Genomic DNA, 20824 nt, shown 5'->3' with positions numbered 1-20824 from the left:
AAAGTCATATTAGAAAATTGAGACTTATACATTGAACAAAGTATAAAATAAAAAAGTATAAAAGTAAAAATCAGAAAGCCTTTAAAAGGACATTTCTTCTTAATGAACAGCCCTTATTTCTCTTTTAAAAAAAACCTGACTTCAACATAATTTTATGTTAATTTGTCTACTGATTAGCATTAATGATCCTATCCAAATAAAGCTATTTCCAAACTACAGATTTTCCTGTGACATCAGCTTTGATGAGATTTGCTGAATTGCTGAATCACAGCAATTTTATGAAAGACTCCATTATTTATTTGCTGTAAATGCGATAAACATTTATAAACATTTTTACAAAGCACAAATATTTTTTTTAACAAACTGCAGTCTTTATCAGGCTGCTTTAGCAGGTTAGAAGTTGAACATCAACACCAGGTCGCATTCGTGTAGATCCTGCCTAATGTTTTATCTTCACCTTCTCTCCTTTTTCTTCTTCATGAAGTCTTTCTTTCCTTGTCTTCCTCTTGGACCTGCTTTAAACGCAGAGCCGGTTTTCGCTCTTTGTCCTTTCCCCTTTAAACCCTTTGGCCCACTTTTCTTTTCCCCAAACCTTTCCCCTTGCTTTCCTCCGAAATCCTTTCCTCCTTTACTCTTCCCAAACCGGTTGCTGGCCCCTGACATTTTTCCTGCTTTAAATCCTCTGCTTCCAGAGGCGTTTTTTCCAGTGTTCTTCCAGCCAAATTTCCTAGCAGCAAAGTTTTTATCACCAAAAGAAGCCTTGCCCGTAGGTTTGGGTCGATGTGCTTTTTCTTCCCCAGGAGCTCTGGACAGTTTCCTCTTCTTAAAGGGCATCTGTGACCTGCCTGGGGCATGTTTCCTCTTTGCAGTGGGGAACATGTCTGAAAGAATATAACAAGGAGTATTGAAGTGTAATTTCTGTAAAGGTTGGATTGGGTGCAGGTTTTTTATCACAGTTGAGCAGGACACCCCATTACTTGTACAAGAAAGTCATTGAAACAAAATAATCAAATACATAACTGTACATACAAACAGATTTTTAAGTCCATTACCAGTTAATTCCAGGCAGAGGTGAGTAATATAATAAAAAGATTTAAGCACCAACATAATTATACAATATAACATCAAGTATAAAGTTGCTATTCTTGCTAGACAATTTGTCCTTATGAAAAATGCTGAATATAATCTGAACTAATTTGTTGTTTACAATCTATAGAAAATTTTAACACCTACTCAGCTCCTACCAAACAGAGACTGTTACCTTTAAAAAACACTGAAGACACCGGAATATTTAAGAAAAACATTCAGTTTTAACATTTAAGTTTAACATTTCAACAACGTATCCACAACACTGATACTCTAGTCATTCTGCCCAGCCCTGATGCTGAGTATTAATACTGCATAGTTACTCCTTATCTTTTCGTATGTACCAACTTTAAATAAAGTAACTAAAAAAGTACGTGAGTAGATGTGCGTGGGAAAAAAAGTGTGTGAACAGAAAAAACTAGACAACTGACAATGTGTGGTTAAAAGTCTAACCAGTGTGTGTGTGTGTGAGAGAGTGTGTGTGGGTGTGCGAATGAAAGAAAGAGAAAGAGAGAGAGACAATACCTTCATCAGGTTCCTCCCCGACAGCCTGTCTGTAATACTCGGCCTCATCTTCTGACTCCTCAGCCTCCGGCTGGTCGTCCTGCATCCCAGGATCCTCCACTTCACTGTCATCTGAAGCAGCCCCTTCCTGCTGCCATTTCCTCTTCATTCCATCCAGACTCCTTTTTCTGCACACGCGCGCACACACACACACACACACACACACACACACACACACACACACACACACACACACACACACACACACACACACACACACACACACACACACACACACACACACACACACACAGATGTCATGAAATGCCAACCACAGCAATTCATTGTTAATAATCAGAAATTTCAAATGAACAGAAATGCCACATTGGTTAAGCCTCATCTCTCTCTCTCTTTTTTTTTAAACAGTAGTATACACGAACAACAGAGAACAAAGATCATAAGAATGGCTGCATTTTGAGAACACAAGCAATTTAACACAGAAGACTGTTAAACAATAATAATATCTATAAATACATTTGAACAGGTTTGAAGTCAATAATAATAATAAAAACACTGTTCCAGATGAGTATATTTAAACGTATAGTGTCACTGTAGAGTGATTCCTAACACGCAGCTGCACGGAGACACTGTGACTGGTGTAAAGATGAACACAGACTGGCTGGGTACAAAAGTACAGTTGTTGGTGTGATGCACACCAAAGTGTGTTATTCACTTAGAGTCAGGATTGGGACGAGACCCGAGAACCAGAACGTGCACAAAAGCAGAGAGGATCAAACTGAGGATCAGTTGGACGAAGTGAGGATTAGAAACGGCTTTTTGGAGGCAGTGAGTTAGGTACAATCTGTACATGAAAGACTGACCAATTTTGTGAGTTTATGTACATTCGTTTTTGTTACGTGTGATACTGCCCCCATAGTGGACACTAGCCTGTGTGCAACGTCTAAGAACAACAAACCCCCCGGCTTTAACGTTTAGAACGTCTTCGTGCTATTTACTTGTTTTCGTCTCGTTTATCCCTCTTCAGGGCGACGTTTTGCTCCTGCTTCCTCCTTCGTTCTGCTTTCTCCTTCAGACGCGCCTCCTTCCTCTTCAGGATCTCCCGAATCTCTGCCTCACTCTTCGTCACTGCAGAGGACAAAAAAAAGTCGTCAGTACTGAAGCACCACAGACAGCATGTGCTCCTGTCTGCATGAAGAGAGAACTCACCAACAGAATGATACAGAACGTTGCCCTCTCCCATGCCTTTCACAATCTTTACCAGCTTCAGGGTCATTCTGGGGCCAATCTAAAAGAGTACAAAAAATTAATTAATTAATTAATTAATAATAATTTAAAAAATCTATTTTTACATTTTATTTATTTGTAAAGTGCTTTTAAGAATTGACGTCGTCTCAAAGCAGCTTTACAGAAGAACAGAAACAATAAAAATTTTAAATAAAGTTATTATTTTTCTAACGATTTTCCCTAATGAACAAGCCGGGGTGCTGGTGGTGAGGACAAACAGAGAGAGGAACCAGACTGAGAAGAGAACCTCATCCTCATTTGGGTGACACTGAACAGGAAACAATGTCAATGTAAATAATCTTCAGTTTGGAGTTGAATGAAATTAAGCAACCAGGAGGAACTCCCTGAGAAACTAAAAGGTCAGCTTATTTTCTGAGTTCACCAGAGACCCAACACCGATTCCCTCCTGCTGGAGTCTTTAAATGATCGCTGGTGAAGACCCGACCTTAAAAGCCCTTTCCTCACCTCAGTAAGTCGGACGGCGCTCTGCTGCGCCCTCATGTTCCCGCGGCACGAATACACCTGGGGCAGCTCGGTGATGTTGTGCTCGCCGTCCTGCTCTGCTTCGCTCTCCGAAAGGTTCACACCCCTTACAAGGTAAAAAAACAAACAACGAGCTTCTTCAACAACAAGCTTCAACAAGCTTCTTGAAACAGAACCATCATGTTTCTATCAGGGTTTTTCTATAATGATGCATCAGAGCGTTTACTTTGAAAGATCACAGAGCAGTCAGTGAAATTTTAAGCGTCATCATTTGCATCAAACGGAACAAAACAACTGTAAATAATAAAGCTGTTTTTATTCAAAGAGAAATAAGAACTAACTGAAGCACACAAATGAACAACCCTGTGCTAAAAGACATCTTTGATCCACACAGTAGGAACCTGGGAAAACTTTTAACTTCGTCTTTATCAGTGGCTTAAAGGAGCCATTTGTAATATTTACACCGCTGTGAAGTGAATTACAAAGACAATAAAGAAATCCTCAGATACATCCTTAGAAACACAGACAGATAAATGTGTGGCTTTTGAAAAGAAAAAAAAACGTGGAATACTTGTGACGTTAAAGATATGTTTTAACAGACGAATGAAGAATCCAGGAATAAGAGAAGAGAGTGTATATTTGCAAAGCATTTATTTGCAGAGTTTTTCCCCCAGCTCTCAATTTCTCTACTAGTGTCAATTGTTAAAAAAAATAAAATAATAAATTATAAAAAGCACACACACTGTCTCTAGTCTCGAGTTTCAGAAGTAAAATCAGACAGTATACATAATAAATCATCTTCAGGACTTTCTCCTCTCCGTTTTTTTCTGAAATCCTCCTTTTCACCGGACTTACTTGAGAAGCAGCTCACTGATATCCTCCAGTTTGTTCATGTTAGGGAACTTCTCCTGCAAGAGCTTCTTCACGCCTTTGCTCATGCCTACAGGGACCACCTTCAGACTGCTGCAGGAGACAGAGGACAGGAAGAAAACACAGGGGACAGTGAGAGGTGTTTTTGTGAATAAGACCTCCTGGGACAGTTGACATGTGGTGCATCAGTGCGTTTACTTTGACAACAAAATCACTTACAGATCACGTGTAAAGCTTTCATCATGTGCACCGTCTACGTGCTGTGGCCGCACAGAGCCGCTCGGTAACGTTACTTACTAATGCCGATGAAAGGAATAAATAAAACACACAATACATTACAAGAAGATTCATTGCGCTGTGAACACCGTCATCGTCAGACACGTCAGTGCGTTTACTTTGGAGCAATCACTTTGCAGTCAACACCCTAAATGTTCATCATTCGCATCTGAACGGCTTTAAATTTACAAAGACGCTTTGAATACTAAGAGGGCCGGCGTACCTTTGTAACCTGGAAATGGACAGTGGGGCCTTTAGGAAGTCGTGCCAGTCTCTGTGAGAGGAAGAGTCACTTTAATTAAAGTCTTTATTTGACATCACTTTTTTAACCATCACACTTATACCAATAACAGAGCTTTAAAAAAACAAAACAAAAAATAAAAACACCTATAATTAATAATCCTGAAACATCTACACATCTTTGTGGGATCTCAACTAGAGCTCTCAGAATGCATCAGAACTGATTTTATTACAATGGAAAACTTTTTTTATCTCCACGTGCAAGCTTTGGAGATAAACGTTTAGAGGTTCAACCTCATTGTTTTCTTCATTACATTTTGTAATATCTAATATCAAATAGGATTTTAAAATAAATAAATAAATAAAATGTTTGTATCTTCCCACAAGTCTGTGCTGCTGCGTACCAAGTTAACGCTGTTCTCAGTTTTGGTGAAGACGAGGAAATGCGTGACTCCCAGAGGTCCTGCTGCGGTCACAAAATCTTTCAAGACATTTTTCTTTCTAAACAGCAAAATAAAGGAGACAAGAAAAAAAAACAGCCTGAACAATATGTACATTCTGCCATCGTGTTTAACACTAAATGTGTGCATGACTTGGAGTAAACACCTTTAAGGACTGGGCTGTGTACGGCTCCATGACATGCCGCATGTCCATCATCAGCTCTTCCACGTTCTTCCCGATCAGGCCACGGTGAAAGATGAAGGAGTGCGGCACGCTCGCGTACGTCTCCTCGGCCACGTGATTCGCAGCTACACGTGCCTTCGTCTGGTTTTTAGTCTACAGGACTTCAAATAAACACAAATTCTGATGTGTTATCAGTCAAGAAATATATCGCTGTCCAAAATAAAATGATGATTTGAACATTTTTTAAATCTCCTGATGAGGATGAAACACTGATATGAACTCAGGGTGTCTGATGGAATGGGCTCACGTAGAGATTTGAGATTTACTGCATTAAAAGTGTGTATAGATAAAATCTAATGTCTTGTTTCTCTGGAAACCTTAAATATATGATTCATTTAAAAATAAATAAATTACAGCTGGTTCAATATTCAGCCACCTGAATGCTGACTGGAACCAGGACAAGGGATTACATCACTCCAGTCTTGGAATCCTTACATTGGCTCCATGTCAGATTTCAGGTTGATTTTAATGTTCTTATTTTACCCACAAAGCTTTGAATGGTTTGGCTCCTCACTACCTTACTGAGCTTTTAGCCCCCTACACACCTGTTCCTGCTCACCACTCTTCGGATTCTGGCCTTTTAATCGTCCCACATACCCGTTTAAAATCTAAGACCCTGAGTAAATACAGACTGAGTGAGCACAGGCTGGCAGTAGATCAGGGCCGATACAAACAAACCCGGTGCTGTAGAGAGTTCAGACTCTGTTCACACTCAGTGGTGTAATGTGCATTCGGCAACACTACTTTCAGTCATTAGGAGACATCATTCCTGGGCATAATAATAAGAAAAATAATAATAAAACACAGTTTGAAATATTTTTCTGAAAAATTCTATACATTTATTTCAAACAAAACAAAACAACAACATGATATTTAGAGGAAACACTTTATCTACCATCTGAATCAGTTATAAACATTTTTTTTTGACCATGCAAGCCATCAACATGACTGTCAACAGTACCAAGAACCGAGGAAAATCCCCCAAACTCTGTGCAAAATAAAATATGGAGGTATGACATTGACTTTTGAGATCTTGAGATTGTTGAGTGTGTAATTCTTGAATAAACTGAATTCTAATGACCAGAGTCGCAGTTTAGCCCTCAAGCTGGTTGTCTTCCAGAAGGTTAAGATTTGACCATTGAACATTCAACAGGATAATGACTCCAAACATACATACAAATCAACACAAAACAAAATGTTGTGTAGTCTCAGTCTCTGGATTTCAATTCAAGGTCCTTCGACAAGCGTTCTCCATCTGTGATTTTTTCATTTGATACGTCTGAGCTCCTTCTGCAGCACACTGCTCTGATACTGTCAAACACAGCCATGTACAGGATGTAATGAAAGCACATGTTCAGGCAGGCTAATGCCTTTGACACTTGGTATCCATTTTGAACATAGCAATTAGTTTTATTTTCTTCCCTTAGTTTAAAATTCCATATTTGCAGAATATGAAAGGGGACAAAAGACACAGCATACAGGATGCAGACTAAACTTACAATCAGGGCAACTTTTCTCTTCTCTAACAAGGTGATATTTGCATTTTTAAAAACCACCCACAAAACACCAATATATGACGCAAAAGTAAAAACAAATGGGACCAAACAGCCTGTAACAGCCATAAACAATCTGTAGGTTGTCTTGGTATGTTTTTCTCTGTAATTTGCAAATAAGGAACATCTGCCCTTATTCAGACCTGAATAGTAGAGGACTGGAGATGAAAGGCTTGCAACAAATATCCAGACAAACACACTGATGATCTTGGCGTGTTTTGGACGAATGTGTGTGCGTGTGAAAAACGGATGAACGATGGCCAGGTATCTATTAACACTGATGCACATGATGAAGTAAATGCTGACGTAGAGGTTACAGGTGAAGAGAAAGCGCTCTATTTTGCAGAGTGCATTACCAAATACCCAGACGCGTCCTTTTGAATAGTAGACGATGAGAAGTGGGAGTGTGAGGGCGTAAAAGATGTCACTGATGATCAGGTTGCAGGAGAACACTACTCCTGTGTGCCAGTTCTTTCTCTCCTTAGTCACAAGCAGCCACAGCGCCAGTATATTTCCCACCAGTGCCACACACATCTCCACACCATAGATGGGAGGTAACAAGTCCTTTGAAAATGTACTGTTACAACTGCTGTTTCTGTTCATTTTACTGAGACTCCTGAAAACAGCAATGCAAAGAAGCTGTATTAGAATCAATGAAAAGGAATAGCATAGGACATTAGGACATATAGGACACCAAGAGCAATTATAATTTATATGGATTAACCTTTCAAACCTCCAGGATTAAATCTTGATCCTCCGAATTCTAACACTGCTTCCCAGAATTTACCACACAGTGAGATTGAAATTTTTAGTTCTCACCTGTTAACATAAGGTTTTTTGAACAAGGTTTCAGTTTCTTAATGAAGTTTCCTTTTTAAATCAGTATTTTTGATGTTTTGTTCAAATCTAGAGGATAAGGAATTAACACATCAGTGTGAATAAATAAATAAAAATATTTTAAATACATGAACTTTAAAGTAACACCCCGATAACGTCTCACAGCCTGACATGTCATATATTATTTTTTTTAATAAGTAACACTGACACTGAATAGTTTGTGGTTTGTATGCTTTTAATCAAAACGATAATCAGGTCTGTTATATACATAGTGAGGAAATAGTGAGTAAATGTAGTTTGAAAAAATGTTTGAGGAAGTGAGCTATGTGAAAACCAATTACCTAATAATAGTGTTATCAACCATAGACTTCCTGTAAGTTTAACAGCAAACATATTGTTAACACTATTACCTAATAGTGTTATCAACCATAGACCTCCTGTAAGTTTAACAGCAAACATATTGTTACTGTGGAGAAATCACTGCTGCATACAGACAGCACACAATTCTACTTAGAGCAATGAATCAGTTTGCCCAGAAACTGGTTGATTCCTCGAATATGAATCAGTTTACCCAGAAAGTGATTCATATTCAAGGTATCACCCAGGAATTTGGATTTGTACACAGAAAAACCACACAGAACGATTTGAACGTAGATTATAATTTCCACCAGATCTGTAACTATTTTCCAGTGTACCCGTTGCCCAATAGCCACACGTCTGCAGTGACAGTCGATCTCAACCATTGGTGGAAATGAGATCGATGAGCATCAAGTGATATGGGTATGTTATTAAATCTTTTTTTTTTGTGAAATAAAAATTTAACCCTGAACCTCTCTAAGTCCCAGCGAGCAAAGAAAATCTGTCGGGCAAATTTTTTTTCTTCCGTCTGAATTCTTTCTTTAATTAGCATTTTTCTCACTCTGTCACTCCTAATGCACATTGAAATCTAAATTATTTGCAATTAATTGAGAACTTTGATGATGTAGAGGACACTTTCTTATACGATATACAGTATTTATTTTAAGGAACACACCCAGAACACTACGCAAATTCTCATTTATTTATAACAGTATATTTATATCCCAGTTACTGCGATGCCGTAGCAATGCAAGGAAACCGAAGTATCTTCCTTCCCTCAGTTTTACTTTAAATAAATAAATAAATAAATATATGTACACACACACACACACACACACACACACACACACACACACACACACACACACACACACATATATAAACACACAACCACCGAAATTCCTAGCAAAAGCAACCTGAACTATTCACTTGATGAATTTTTAATCACAACTGAGCTGATCGGGGCAAATCTAATAATATAGTTTAGATGATATTACTGAGGCTTGTACACGCTAATCTTAACTACAAAGATCTGGTGGACTGAATTTTTTGTACCAACAAATAAGAGACAAATATTAATTTTATAACCCTATGAATACAGTAATATAGCCTTAAATCAGCATTTTAAAAATTAAAAAGAGGATTTAAAGTAAGTGTAATAATCAAAGTGCCCAAGACATTTCCTACCTGCTCTTTATGTCAACAATTTAATTCAAACGATAGATAACATTTTCCCAAGTAATGGCATTAAAAAATATCAAGATCATCATAAAATATCTTGCTAACAGTACCTTGCCACTTGGTTTATCTGGTCACTCACCTGTACTCTGCACACAGATACTGTGAAGATGTTTGTGTACAAGTCACAAGTCTACAGTCGTCCTTGATGAGATGTAGGTTTTTCATTTCCTGTTAGACTTAGCGCAGTCACTGCAGTGTAAAAACTCCATTCTATCATACATATCTTTTTTCTTCCCCCCTTTTCTTTTCAAGGCACTTTCTAGGCCCTTTAGACTGATTTTCAAACTTTTCTTGTGATATATTTTCTTCATTAGAGATTTCTGATACAGAACGTTTCCTCTTTTTTTAAGTGATCTGTTTGTTGCAGTGTTTCCTGTTCATGGTGTCTTAACATATCTTGGTTTGTTAAGGTTAAACCTTGGGTACACATTCTGCGTGCCTTCACCTGCATTCAACGAGCCTCAGGACATGTACTGAAGGGAGGAGGCCGCGTTCTTCCAAAAGTCTATCCCCAAGTTTGCCAATTCACCAAGATCTTTAATGGTAGCAAAAGAATCTGTCTAGTTTAAATTAATTAGAAGGAATTTACTCATCATTCCCTAATTTTATTAAACTAGTATCAATCCTCTGCTTTTGCTGAAACACATAGATGTGATAAAAAAAGAAGCAATACATACATCACCTGTAAGGTTGGAGTGATAAAAAAAAGAAGCAATACATACATCACCTGTAAGGTTGGACAACACAGTGACAAAATGCTGCTATATCCAGAGAACATGCAAAAACTGTAGCTCTAGAAAGGAATCCGATGTAATAAAGCAGCTTAGAGTCTGAACAACAAAGCTGCCAGTTTCAGTAACATGCATTAGAAAGAAAATGAAAAACCCATTATTGCAAAACAGTGATATGACTGCTGCTTTTTCAGTTCTCCAACATTCATTCAGTGTATTTTCAGACACCAAGAAAAGATGAGTAATCACTTTTAAGAAATATAACAGATGATAGCTTTGTACTTATAATCACATATAACACTAATAATATGCTTAATAGCTAATATTTCCAGCCTAGATTTCCAAATAAAAAGGGTCCAAACTCAAATACTTGAGTTTTTCCTGTCTTGGCTTCATACTAAATGCAATTTTGCATGTTTTATTTGTGTTTTTCCTGTGATTATAAATGTCAATACTAAAGTCATATTAGAAAATTGAGACCTTGTACATTAAGACTAATTTTCTAAAATAATAATTTTAAACTAATTTAATTTTAAAAGTAAAAATCAGAAAGCCTTTAAAAGGACATTTTCTTCTTAATTAACAGCCCTTATTTCTCTTAAAAAAAAAAAACCTGACTTAAACATAATTTTATGTTAATTTGTCTACAGATTAGCATTAATGATCCTATCCAAATAAAGCTATTTCCAAACTACAGATTTTCCTGTGACATCGTCTCTGGCATCACCTCTGTACAACCTTTTATCCCCACATTTCATTTCCCAATTTTAATTTCATGAATCACAGCAATTTTATGAAAGACTCCATTATTTATTTGCTGTAAATGCGATAAACATTTATAAACATTTTTACAAAGCACAAATATATTTTTTTAACAAACTGCAGTCTTTATCAGGCTGCTTAAGCAGGATAGAAGTTGAACATCAACACCACCAGGTCGCATTCGTGTAGATCCTGCCTAATGTTTTATCTTCACCTTCTCTCTTTCTTCTTCATGAAGTCTTTCTTTCCTTGTCTTCCTCTTGGACCTGCTTTAAACGCAGAGCCGGTTTTCGCTCTTTGTCCTTTCCCCTTTAAACCCTTTGGCCCACTTTTCTTTTCCCCAAACCTTTCCCCTTGCTTTCCTCCGAAATTCTTTCCTCCTTTACTCTTCCCAAACCGGTTGCTGGCCCCTGACATTTTTCCTGCTTTAAATCCTCTGCTTCCAGAGGCGTTTTTTCCAGTGTTCTTCCAGCCAAACTTCCTAGAAGCAAAGTTTTTATCACCAAAAGAAGCCTTGCCCGTAGGTTTGGATCGATGTGCTTTTTCTTCCCCAGGAGCTCTGGACAGTTTCCTCTTCTTAAAGGGCATCTGTGACCTGCCTGGGGCATGTTTCCTCTTTGCAGTGGGGAACATGTCTGAAAGAATATAACAAGGAGTATTGAAGTGTAATTTCTGTAAAGGTTGGATTGGGTGCAGGTTGTTTATCTCAATTGAGCAGGACACCCCATTACTTGTACAAAAAGTCATTGAAACAAAATCAAATACATAACTGTACATACAAACAGATTTTTAGGTCCATTACCAGTTTATTCCAGGCAGAGGTGAGTAATATAATAAGATTTAAGCACCAACATATTTATACAATATAACATCAAGCATTAAGTTGCTTTTCTTGCTAGACAATTTGTCCTTATGAAAAATGCTGAATATACTCTGAACTAATTTGTTGTTTACAATCTATAGAAAATATTAACACCTACTCAGCTCCTACCGAATAGAGACTGTTACCTTTAAAAAACACTGAAGACACCGGAATATTTAAGAAAAACATTCAGTTTTAACATTTAAGTTTAACATTTCAACAACGTATCCACAACACTGATACTCTAGTCATTCTGCCCAGCCCTGATGCTGAGTATTAATACTGCATAGTTACTCCTTATCTTTCCGTATGTACCAACTTTAAATAAAGTAACTAAAAAAGTACGTGAGTAGATGTGCGTGGGAAAAAAAGTGTGTGAACAGAAAAAACTAGACAACTGACAATGTGTGGTTAAAAGTCTAACCAGTGTGTGTGTGTGTGGGTGTGTGAATGAAAGAGAAAGAGAAAGAGAGAGAGACAATACCTTCATCAGGTTCCTCCCCGACAGCCTGTCTGTAATACTCGGCCTCATCTTCTGACTCCTCAGCCTCCGGCTGGTCGTCCTGCATCCCAGGATCCTCCACTTCACTGTCATCTGAAGCAGCCCCTTCCTGCTGCCATTTCCTCTTCATTCCATCCAGACTCCTTTTTCTGCACACGCGCACACACACACGTCATGAAACGCCAACCACAGGAATTCATGGTTAATAATCAGAAATTTCAAATGAACAGAAATGCCACATTGGTTAAGCCTCATCTCTCTCTCTCTTTTTTTTAAACAGTAGTATACACGAACAACAGAGAACAAAGATCATAAGAATGGCTGCATTTTGAGAACACAAGCAATTTAACACAGAAGCCTGTTAAACAATAATAATCTCTATAAATACATTTGAACAGATTTGAAGTCAATAATAATAACAACACTGTTCCAGATGAGTATATTTAAACGTATAGTGTCACTGTACAGTGATTCCTAACACGCAGCTGCACGGAGACACTGTGACTGGTGTAAAGATGAACACAGACTGGCTGGGTACAAAAGTACAGTTGTTGGTGTGATGCACACCAAAGTGTGTTATTCACTTAGAGTCAGGATTGGGACGAGACCCGAGAACCAGAACGTGCACAAAAGCAGAGAGGATCAAACTGAGGATCAGTTGGACGAAGTGAGGATTAGAAACGGCTTTTTGGAGGCAGTGAGTTAGGTACAATCTGTACATGAAAGACTGACCGCTAATGTATTCTTCACACGCTTTACTTTGCTCTGAGTGACACGTGACTCTCTGTTCGAATCATTTTGTGAGTTTATGTACATTCGTATTTGTTACGTGTGATACTGCCCCCATAGTGGACACTAGCCTGTGTGCAACGTCTAAGAACAACGAACCCCCCGGCTTTAACGTTTAGAACGTCTTCGTGCTATTTACTTGTTTTCGTCTCGTTTATCCCTCTTCAGGGCGACGTTTTGCTCCTGCTTCCTCCTTCGTTCTGCTTTCTCCTTCAGACGCGCCTCCTTCCTCTTCAGGATCTCCCGAATCTCTGCCTCACTCTTCGTCACTGCAGAGGACAAAAAAAAGTCGTCAGTACTGAAGCACCACAGACAGCATGTGCTCCTGTCTGCATGAAGAGAGAACTCACCAACAGAATGATACAGAACGTTGCCCTCTCCCATGCCTTCCACAATCTTTACCAGCTTCAGGGTCATTCTGGGGCCAATCTAAAAGAATACAAAAAATTAATTAATTAATTAATTAATTAAAAAATAAAATAAAAAAAAATCTATTTTTACATTTTATTTATTTGTAAAGTGCTTTTAAGAATTGACGTCGTCTCAAAGCAGCTTTACAGAAGAACAGAAACAATAAAAATTTAAAATAAAGTTATTATTTATCTAACGATTTTCCCTAATGAACAAGCCGGAGGTGCTGGTGGTGAGGACAAACAGAGAGAGGAACCAGACTGAGAAGAGAACCTCATCCTCATTTGGGTGACACTGAACAGGAACCAATGTCAATGTAAATAATCTTCAGTTTGGAGTTGAGTGAAATTAAGCAACCAGGAGGAACTCCCTGAGAAACTAAAAGGTCAGCTTATTTTCTGAGTTCACCAGAGACCCAACACCGATTCCCTCCTGCTGGAGTCTTTAAATGATCACTGATGAAGACCCGACCTTAAAAGCCCTTTCCTCACCTCAGTAAGTCGGACGGCGCTCTGCTGCGCCCTCATGTTCCCGCGGCCCGAATACACCTGGGGCAGCTCGGTGATGTTGTGCTCGCCATCCTGCTCTGCTTCGCTCTCCGAAAGGTTCACACCCCTTACAAGGTAAAAAAAACAAACAAGCTTCAACAAGCTTCTTGAAACAGAACCATCATGTTTCTATCAGGGTTTTTCTATAATGATGCATCAGAGCGTTTACTTTGAAAGATCACAGAGCAGTCAGTGAAATTTTAAGCGTCATCATGTGCATCAAACGGAACAAAACAACTGTAAATAATAAAGCTGTTTTTATTCAAAGAGAAATAAGAACTAACTGAAGCACACAAATGAACAACCCTGTGCTAAAAGACATCTTTGATCCACACAGTAGGAACCTGGGAAAACTTTTAACTTCGTCTTTATCAGTGGCTTAAAGGAGCCATTTGTAATATTTACACCGCTGTGAAGTGAATTACAAAGACAATAAAGAAATCCTCAGATACATCCTTAGAAACACAGACAGATAAATGTGTGGCTCTCAAATTTTCTACTTGTGTTAATTGGGGGCAGTGATGGCTCAACTAGTTAAGGCTCTGGGTTGTTGATCGGAGGATTGGGGTTCAAGGCCCATATATAATGTATATGTAGCGATAATAAAGGCTTCTATGCCCTGTTCTATTCTATTCAAAAAAAGGAATAATAATAAATTAAAAAGAACACACTGTCTCTAATGCATCTGATCATGCTGCTAGTTTGACACTGTAAAGTTTCAGATGTATAATCAGACAGTATGCATACATACATACATGTATATAAAATATATACACACACATACACCACAGACACGCCCCCTTGTGTCTGAGAAGAGAACTGCAGTTTCTATAAAATCTATATCTATCTATAAGTGCCCACACTGTACTGTATATTGAAGTTTAACGGTGTGCGTGTGTAATATATATACACATGTATGTATACACACACACTCTGTATACGCCCCCTTGTGACTGAGAAGAGAACTGCAGTTATTAGAAAATCATCTTCAGGACTTTCTCCTCTCCTGTCTTTTCTGAAATCCTCCTTTTCACCGGACTTACTTGAGAAGCAGCTCACTGATATCCTCCAGTTTGTTCATGTTGGGGAACTTCTCCTGCAAGAGCTTCTTCACGCCTTTGCTCATGCCTACAGGGACCACCTTCAGACTGCTGCAGGAGACAGAGGACAGGAAGAAAACACAGGGGACAGTGAGAGGTGTTTTTGTGAATAAGACCTCCTGGGACAGTTGACATGTGGTGCATCAGTGCGTTTACTTTGACAACAAAATCACTGACAGGTCACGTGTAAAGCTTTCATCACGTGCACCGTCTACGTGCTGTGGCCGCACAGAGCCGCTCGGTAACGTTACTTACTAATGCCGAAACTCGATTTCTTGCGACGCAGGATCGTAATTCACCAACACACACCTCTTTATGGTGTTCAGGTTGACCTTGATGAAAGAGAGACAAGGATGAAAGTATTTAATCTCGGATGTGTACAGACGTGAGGGCCGAGAATGCAAAAGCACATCAGAGAACAATGTCAAATCACAGGAAAGCTCAGGAGACTATACGCTCGTCATCAGTGTGACTATTTAACGCACAAACTCCGGGATTTATACCCTGTGCACGTTGATGGAAGGGAACATGTTCTGAAACATGGTAGCCATCAGTTTGATGTGCATGCCCTCCGTCCCGAAATTGTTCAGCACCAGCAGCGGATGGTGAGTAAACTGCTGCTCGTGCATCCTGTGCCTCTTCAGAGACGAAACCACGTCCTTGATCAGGGTGTACTGGGAAGAAGGAAGAAAATAAATGAAACACACTTAATACATTACAAGAAGATTCATTGCGCTGTGAACACCGTCATCGTCAGACACGTCAGTGCGTTTACTTTGGAACAATCACTTTGCAGTCAACACCCTAAATGTTCATCATTCGCATCTGAACGGCTTTAAATTTACAAAGACGCTTTGAATACTAAGAGGGCCGGCGTACCTTTGTAACCTGGAAATGGACAGTGGGGCCTTTAGGAAGTCGTGCCAGTCTCTGTGAGAGGAAGAGTCACTTTAATTAAAGTCTTTATTTGGCATCACTTTTTTTAACCATCACACTTATACCAATAACAGAGCTTTAAAAAAACAAAACAAAAAATAAAAACACCTATAATTAATAATCCTGAAACATCTACACATCTTTGTGGGATCTCAACTAGAGCTCTCAGAATGCATCAGAACTGATTTTATTACAATGGAAAACTTTTTTATCTCAGCGTGCAAGATTTGGGAATAAACGTTTAGAGGTTCAACCTCATTGTTTTCTTCATTTTGTATTGTATACAACAACCTGGAAATACTATAGACAGGATTACTCACTTCTACCACTCACTTCTGCTGCACTGCTCAGAAGCACTTAATATCTAATATCAAATAGGATTTTAAAATAAATAAATAAAATGTTTGTATCTTCCCACAAGTCTGTGCTGCTGCGTACCAAGTTAACGCTGTTCTCAGTTTTGGTGAAGACGAGGAAATGCGTGACTCCCAGAGGTCCTGCTGCGGTCACAAAATCTTTCAAGACGTTTTTCTTTCTAACCTGCAAAATAAAGGAGACAAGAAAAAAAACAGCATGAACAATATGGACATTCTGCCATCGTGTTTAACACTAAATGTGTGCATGACTTGGAGTAAACACCTTTAAGGACTGGGCTGTGTACGGCTCCATGACACGCCGCATGTCCATCATCAGCTCTTCCACGTTCTTCCCGATCAGGCCACGGTGAAAGACGAAGGAGTGCGGCACGCTCGCGTACGTCTCCTCGGCCACGTGATTCGCAGCTACACGTGCCTTCTTCTGGTTTTTAGTCTACAGGATTTCAAATAAACACACATTCTGATGATATCAGTCGCTGTCCAAAATAAAATGCAGATTTGAGCATTTTTTAAATCTCCTGATGAGGATGAAACACTGATATGAACTCAGGGTGTCTGATGGAACGGGCCCATGAAGAGATTTGAGATTTACTGCATTAAAAGTGTGTATAGATAAAATCTAATGTCTTGTTTCTCTGGAAACCTTAATTATATGATTCATTTAAAAATAAATAAATTACAGCTGGTTCAAAATTCAGCCGCCCGAATGCTGACTGGAACCAGGACAAGGGATCACATCACTCCAGTCTTGGAATCCTTACATTGGCTCCCTGTCAGATTTCAAATGGATTTTAAAGTTCTTAAAGTACCTACAACGCTTTGAATGGTTTGGCTCCTCACTATGTCAGGCAAGCAGAATCCCTTAGTGTCTGTAAATCCTCCCTTAATGCTTATTTCTTTAGAGTAGCTTTTACTTGAAATTAATTTTTTTTGCCTTACTTGTCTTACATGTTCTTATTTGGTGTGTTTTTATATCTTACTTATTTTAACATATATGTATAATTGGATGTTTCCTTTTTCTTCTGTGAAGCGCTTTGAGATGCTACTTTTAAAGGCACTAAAGAAAAGAAAAGTTCTCCTTTTCATTTTTTTTTAATTTTATTTAGAAAGTCTTATTTCTCCAAATTCGACCCTTAAGACTCAGGGATGTGGTGGGTTAGTGGTTAAAGTGTTGGGCGACCAATCAGAAGGTCGTGGGTTCGAATAACACTTCCGCCAAACTGCCAATGTTGGTCCCCTGAGAAAGGCCCTTAAAAATCAATTGCTCAGTTGAATAAAATGAGAAAATGTACATTTACAGCATTTGGCAGACGCTCTTATTACATTATCTCACATTTATACAACTGAGCAACTGAGGATTAAGGGCCTTGCTCACCTTAACCACTGAGTTACCACATGTCCCAAATGTAAGTCGCTCTGTATAAAAGGCGTCTGCTAAATGGTGTAAATGGAAATGTCTGAAGAATAAGATGATCTGCGCAAAGTTAAACAAAACACACAACAGTTTCTAGAGATTTGTAAATATTAGTGAAATGTTTCTGTAGAAATGTTTTACTCTTCTACAACAACACTGTAGTTTTATTACACGTTTATAGAATTAAACCCAAGTTTTAACACATTTACAGCTACTCAAACGCAATTTGGTGAGTTTTTAATATATGTTAAATATAGTATATATTATAATATATAGATATCTTGAAACGCTATGGTACGGACTTAGACAATAAATATATAGTTAATAAATAAACGACATGTAAACAAATTAACTTTAGAGCCTGGAGAAGCTCGTTAGCATTTAGCATTTAGCTCAGTTTTACCCCTCGTGTGGTTAAAGTGGCACTTACCTTACTTTTCCCCATTTTTCAAGCGATTAAACAAATTAAACAACAAGTGTTAAATAAAAAAAATAATAGCTCAAACTATAAAGTGAATTTCTATTTTATAATAAACAGCATTTTTGTTGCCAGCCCTCATGATAAGCACACATCAGAAACCATGCTGCACGCTAATACATCACATCCAACCCGTTTTCCGGCAAGCCCCGCCTTCTGACTAACGATTGGTTACTTATCTCCCGCCTACTTCATATCGATTGGTTCAGAGTAACAGAAAAGTTTTCTGATTGGCTGAGCAAAAACAATGCACGCGAGCAATGCGAAAGATGTTACAAATACGGGTTGGAAAAATAACATGAACGACCACGCGTCGTGTTCTGCGCGTGCGTACTACAGGAAGCAAGGAGAAAGAGAAGAAGAAACTTTCAGAGGATTTGTTTCTATCGCCACCAGGTGGCCAAAACGAGAACAGCTCTGATTATGTAAATATAGCAATGACTGTTAACATAGCGGACCAAAGGGATTCCAAGTAGATAAAAAAAGGACGTGTGAAAACGTGTTTAATAAACAAATATTTTTAAACACAAATGAAAAATAATATGTAATAATGTTTGATACTTCAGGGGCAGAAGTTTTGTGAACGTTGTCCCTTGAGTAATAATAATAATAATAATAATAATAACGCCATTTACCATGTATGTACACACACACGCACAAACACTAGCATTGTGCAAGTGGTCCTCCTCCCAGAAGCAGAAAGAATTGGCATAGATCTTGTCGGGCCGCAAACCAAATCAGCCCAGGGCAACGAGTACATCCATCCTCGTCATTGTGGATTACACCACCCGGTACCAAGAGGCAGTCCTACTTTGAAAGGCCATCTCCCATAACATAGCCATCAAGTCGGGATTCCACAGGATGCGCTGTTTCCAAAGGAGACAAGCTGCAACAGCCAAGCAATCAGGAGCATGAGAGCACAGCGGTGACAGACACAACTGGATATTACAGAGCATGTCTACCAGTTCTCCAACGTCTTCTTCTCCGTGCCAAGACTAACACAGCTGGTGCATTATGAGATCAAAACCATCACCTGGTCTTGTTTATTTTCCGAAAACTGACCCCTGCCAAGAAGAATCACGCCACAGTGGAACAGGAAGCTCTTGCAATTACCTGGCAGGAAGATGCTTCACCCTCATTACAGACCACATGCCTCTGCTATGGATGGCTAAGCCAAAAGACAGCAATGCCAGGGTAACTTGGTGGTTCCTCTTTTTGCAGGATTTCTTGTTCCAGGTCCAGAATCAAGCCGGGAACCAGAATGGGAATGCTGACGACCTCTTGAGACATTACACACTCTGGGGACGGCTGCTGCCAGGCAGGGGCTCAGAGCTAAAGGGGGGCCCTGTAATGGCAGCGCATGTCCAGTTGCACAAAGATGTAGAAAAGCCCATCTTCACCACTGGGTCTTCGTTTTCCCACCGTCGCTGGTTGGACTCCCTGCTTCACTTGGCTGTGGACCTCCATTCGATCCCCTCACAGAGGCCTTAAACTCTCGGAGCAAGTTTGCTAATGGTGTCCAAATAATTACATTTTAGACTCATTAGTCTTGCCCTCATGTTTTTCTTAGACAGCAAATGTTTCCACTTTGCACTCTTCCCATGATAATTAAAGTTGTGCAGTTTCTTTCTGATTATAGATTTATGCACTTTGACCTCAACTGTAGCAAGATGTACAGTATATATATTACACAGTACTGTAGATTATAAATTGCATGATTTTATCAGTCTGACATCATTAATGCAACACCACGTGAGCGAGTAAGCAGTATATTTGTATGTATTTGTATGAATAGATGTATAAAGATATTCATAAAGCATAAAAAACATTTTCTGTATCAATAAAACAACAGTGTTACTCGATGTGTGCTGCAAAGCAAATGCTGATATCATTACTGAATTCCTGAAATTTTGAGGCAAAAAAGAAAAAAAAAGAATAAATATATTAAAAATATAATAAAATAAATTATGATATGAGCTTTGAGGCTTTTTGTGAACTTCCAGGTCTCTCTGCTGTACTGATGTGTATTCTCATAGAAATGACAACTCTACAAAACAAAAACACTTAAACCTATAACACCTAAAACTGCACCACTTAACACCTAAAAACATTTTTTAAATTATTCTTACCTACTTTATCTACTACGTATTCTTTTCTGTAAAATCGTGTTCTTTGGTTTACCGAATTAGTTTGGTCAGTTTTTTTTTTATTCTTTCTTTCTTTCTTTCTTTCTTTCTTTCTTTCTTTCTTTCTTTCTTTCTTTCTTTCTTTCTTTCTTTCTTTCTTTCTTTCTATCTATCTATCTATCTATCTATCTATCTATCTATCTATCTATCTATCTATCTAAGCTCTTCATCCTGGAATGGAGAAGGTCAGGACCGTGTGGACACTGAGTACAGAGACAACATGCCATCAGGCTGCTTTGTAATTTGCTCTGGCCTTTGTTTAGAGAGGCCGAGAGAGGGGAGTGATTTTAC

At 38.7% G+C, this 20824-nt stretch overlaps 3 protein-coding genes across 9 annotated transcripts; all 3 read right to left on the bottom strand.

The window, feature by feature from the left end:
* Nucleotides 1-274: 274 nt before the first annotated feature.
* On the bottom strand, nucleotides 275-6179 carry LOC113648093 (suppressor of SWI4 1 homolog). The gene is made up of 11 exons (XM_027155154.2): nucleotides 6150-6179; nucleotides 5393-5541; nucleotides 5169-5265; nucleotides 4748-4798; nucleotides 4468-4508; nucleotides 4234-4341; nucleotides 3361-3484; nucleotides 2818-2896; nucleotides 2607-2736; nucleotides 1612-1778; nucleotides 275-881 (listed from the first exon to the last, which is right to left on the bottom strand). Exons 1-11 carry the CDS (start codon nucleotides 6177-6179, stop codon nucleotides 454-456), a joined length of 1404 nt encoding a protein of 467 aa, XP_027010955.2. The 3' UTR covers nucleotides 275-453.
* A 76-nt stretch (nucleotides 6180-6255) lies between these two features.
* LOC113648098 (P2Y purinoceptor 11-like) lies at nucleotides 6256-10564 on the bottom strand. Of its 7 annotated transcripts, none has more exons than XM_047807678.1 (3): nucleotides 10160-10306; nucleotides 7726-7820; nucleotides 6256-7617 (listed from the first exon to the last, which is right to left on the bottom strand). In XM_047807678.1, the coding sequence occupies exon 3, from the start codon at nucleotides 7602-7604 to the stop codon at nucleotides 6657-6659; it is 948 nt and encodes a 315-aa protein (XP_047663634.1). In that variant the 5' UTR covers nucleotides 7605-7617; nucleotides 7726-7820; nucleotides 10160-10306; the 3' UTR covers nucleotides 6256-6656. The 7 variants fall into 7 exon arrangements, with proteins under 7 accessions (XP_047663634.1, XP_027010962.2, XP_027010961.2 ...); XM_027155161.2 differs by having other exon boundaries at nucleotides 10165-10306; XM_027155160.2 differs by lacking the exon at nucleotides 10160-10306 and adding an exon at nucleotides 9517-10124.
* A 393-nt stretch (nucleotides 10565-10957) lies between these two features.
* Nucleotides 10958-18503, bottom strand: ppan (peter pan homolog). Its single transcript, XM_027155157.2, has 12 exons — nucleotides 18300-18503; nucleotides 16718-16888; nucleotides 16517-16618; nucleotides 16022-16072; nucleotides 15646-15816; nucleotides 15398-15474; nucleotides 15086-15193; nucleotides 13986-14109; nucleotides 13434-13512; nucleotides 13223-13352; nucleotides 12277-12443; nucleotides 10958-11565 (listed from the first exon to the last, which is right to left on the bottom strand). The coding sequence occupies exons 1-12, from the start codon at nucleotides 18312-18314 to the stop codon at nucleotides 11141-11143; spliced, it is 1620 nt and encodes a 539-aa protein (XP_027010958.1). The 5' UTR covers nucleotides 18315-18503; the 3' UTR covers nucleotides 10958-11140.
* Nucleotides 18504-20824: the final 2321 nt, after the last annotated feature.

Source organism: Tachysurus fulvidraco, chromosome 24, assembly GCF_022655615.1.
Source record: "Tachysurus fulvidraco isolate hzauxx_2018 chromosome 24, HZAU_PFXX_2.0, whole genome shotgun sequence".
Taxonomy (NCBI): Eukaryota; Metazoa; Chordata; class Actinopteri; order Siluriformes; family Bagridae; genus Tachysurus; species Tachysurus fulvidraco.
Note: the sequence above shows the minus strand (reverse complement) of the source record. Positions and strands in the feature narration are given on the sequence as shown.

Coding starts and splice junctions, on each gene's coding strand:
- LOC113648093 (XM_027155154.2), bottom strand. CDS start 6,179: ATGCACATTACACCACTGAGTGTGAACAGA. Junction 4,509..4,747: donor TCCATTTCCAGGTTACAAAG/GTACGCCGGCCC, acceptor GTGCGGCCACAG/CACGTAGACGGTGCACATGA. Junction 882..1,611: donor CGGGGAGGAACCTGATGAAG/GTATTGTCTCTC, acceptor ATATTCTTTCAG/ACATGTTCCCCACTGCAAAG.
- LOC113648098 (XM_027155158.2), bottom strand. CDS start 9,602: ATGAAAAACCTACATCTCATCAAGGACGACTGTAGACTTGTGACTTGT. Junction 7,618..9,516: donor TATCTGTGTGCAGAGTACAG/GTGAGTGACCAG, acceptor TGCTGTTTTCAG/GAGTCTCAGTAAAATGAACA.
- ppan (XM_027155157.2), bottom strand. Junction 16,619..16,717: donor ACACAGCCCAGTCCTTAAAG/GTGTTTACTCCA, acceptor TTTATTTTGCAG/GTTAGAAAGAAAAACGTCTT. Junction 15,817..16,021: donor TCCATTTCCAGGTTACAAAG/GTACGCCGGCCC, acceptor CCTTCTTCCCAG/TACACCCTGATCAAGGACGT.